General features: G+C 48.6%; 1 protein-coding gene across 1 annotated transcript in view; it reads right to left on the bottom strand.

The window, feature by feature from the left end:
* Positions 1-483, bottom strand: part of LOC134442700 (ATP-binding cassette sub-family C member 9-like) — a gene marked incomplete at its 3' end in the record, with an annotated part of 45,967 nt that extends 45,484 nt beyond the window's left edge. Inside the window, exon 1 of the mRNA XM_063192741.1 lies at positions 310-483. Coding sequence (XP_063048811.1) covers positions 310-454 — 145 coding nt within the window. The remainder of the gene's footprint in view (positions 1-309) is intronic.
* Positions 484-840: the final 357 nt, after the last annotated feature.

Below are 840 nucleotides of genomic sequence, written 5' to 3'. Positions count from 1 at the left end.
AACGGACAGACAGACAGACAGACAGACAGACAGACAGACAGACAGACAGACAGACAGACAGACAGACAGACAGACAGACAGACACACACACACACACACACACGCACACACACAAACACTCATATCCTACCGATGAAGAGGATGGGGAAGGTGATGAAGAGTAGGAATACATGTGGCACGAGGTTGAGGGCGTCGACGAAGCATCCGTTATTCAGCACGCCCTCGTCCACGTTGTACGAGTCACACACACACACACACACACACACACACACACACACACACACACACACACACACACACGTGTCCTACCGATGAAGAGGATGGGGAAGGTGATGAAGAGGAGGAAGACATGTGGCACGAGGTTGAGGGCGTCGACGAAGCATCCGTTATTCAGCACGCCCTCGTCCACGTTGTACGAGTCGTTACGGTCGTTACCGCAGAAGGACAGCGCCATGCTTCACTCTGATTGGTCCAACACCACCTAGGGGGAGGGGCAAAGAGGCAAACCATCAAATCACATTACATTACATTATTACATTACACTTCACTCTGATTGGTCCAACACCACCTAGGGGGAGGGGCAAAGAGGCAAACCATCAAATCACATTACATTACATTATTACATTACACTTAGCTGACGCTTTTTTATCCGAAGCGACTTACAGATATTACATTACATTACATTACATTGCACTAAGCTGACGCTTTCATTTATTCAAAGTGACTTACAGTTATTATTTCTCAGGGTATTGGTTACAGTCCCTGGAGCTGGAGCAGTGTGGGGTTAGGTGCCTTGCTCAAGGGCACTTCAGCCATGGATGGAGATGTAGGGAGAGGTCA

The sequence above is a fragment of the Engraulis encrasicolus genome, unplaced genomic scaffold (assembly GCF_034702125.1).
Source record: "Engraulis encrasicolus isolate BLACKSEA-1 unplaced genomic scaffold, IST_EnEncr_1.0 scaffold_216_np1212, whole genome shotgun sequence".
Classification (NCBI taxonomy): Eukaryota; Metazoa; Chordata; class Actinopteri; order Clupeiformes; family Engraulidae; genus Engraulis; species Engraulis encrasicolus.
The sequence above is the reverse complement of the archived record's forward strand: the minus strand, read 5'-3'. Positions and strand labels throughout refer to the sequence as shown.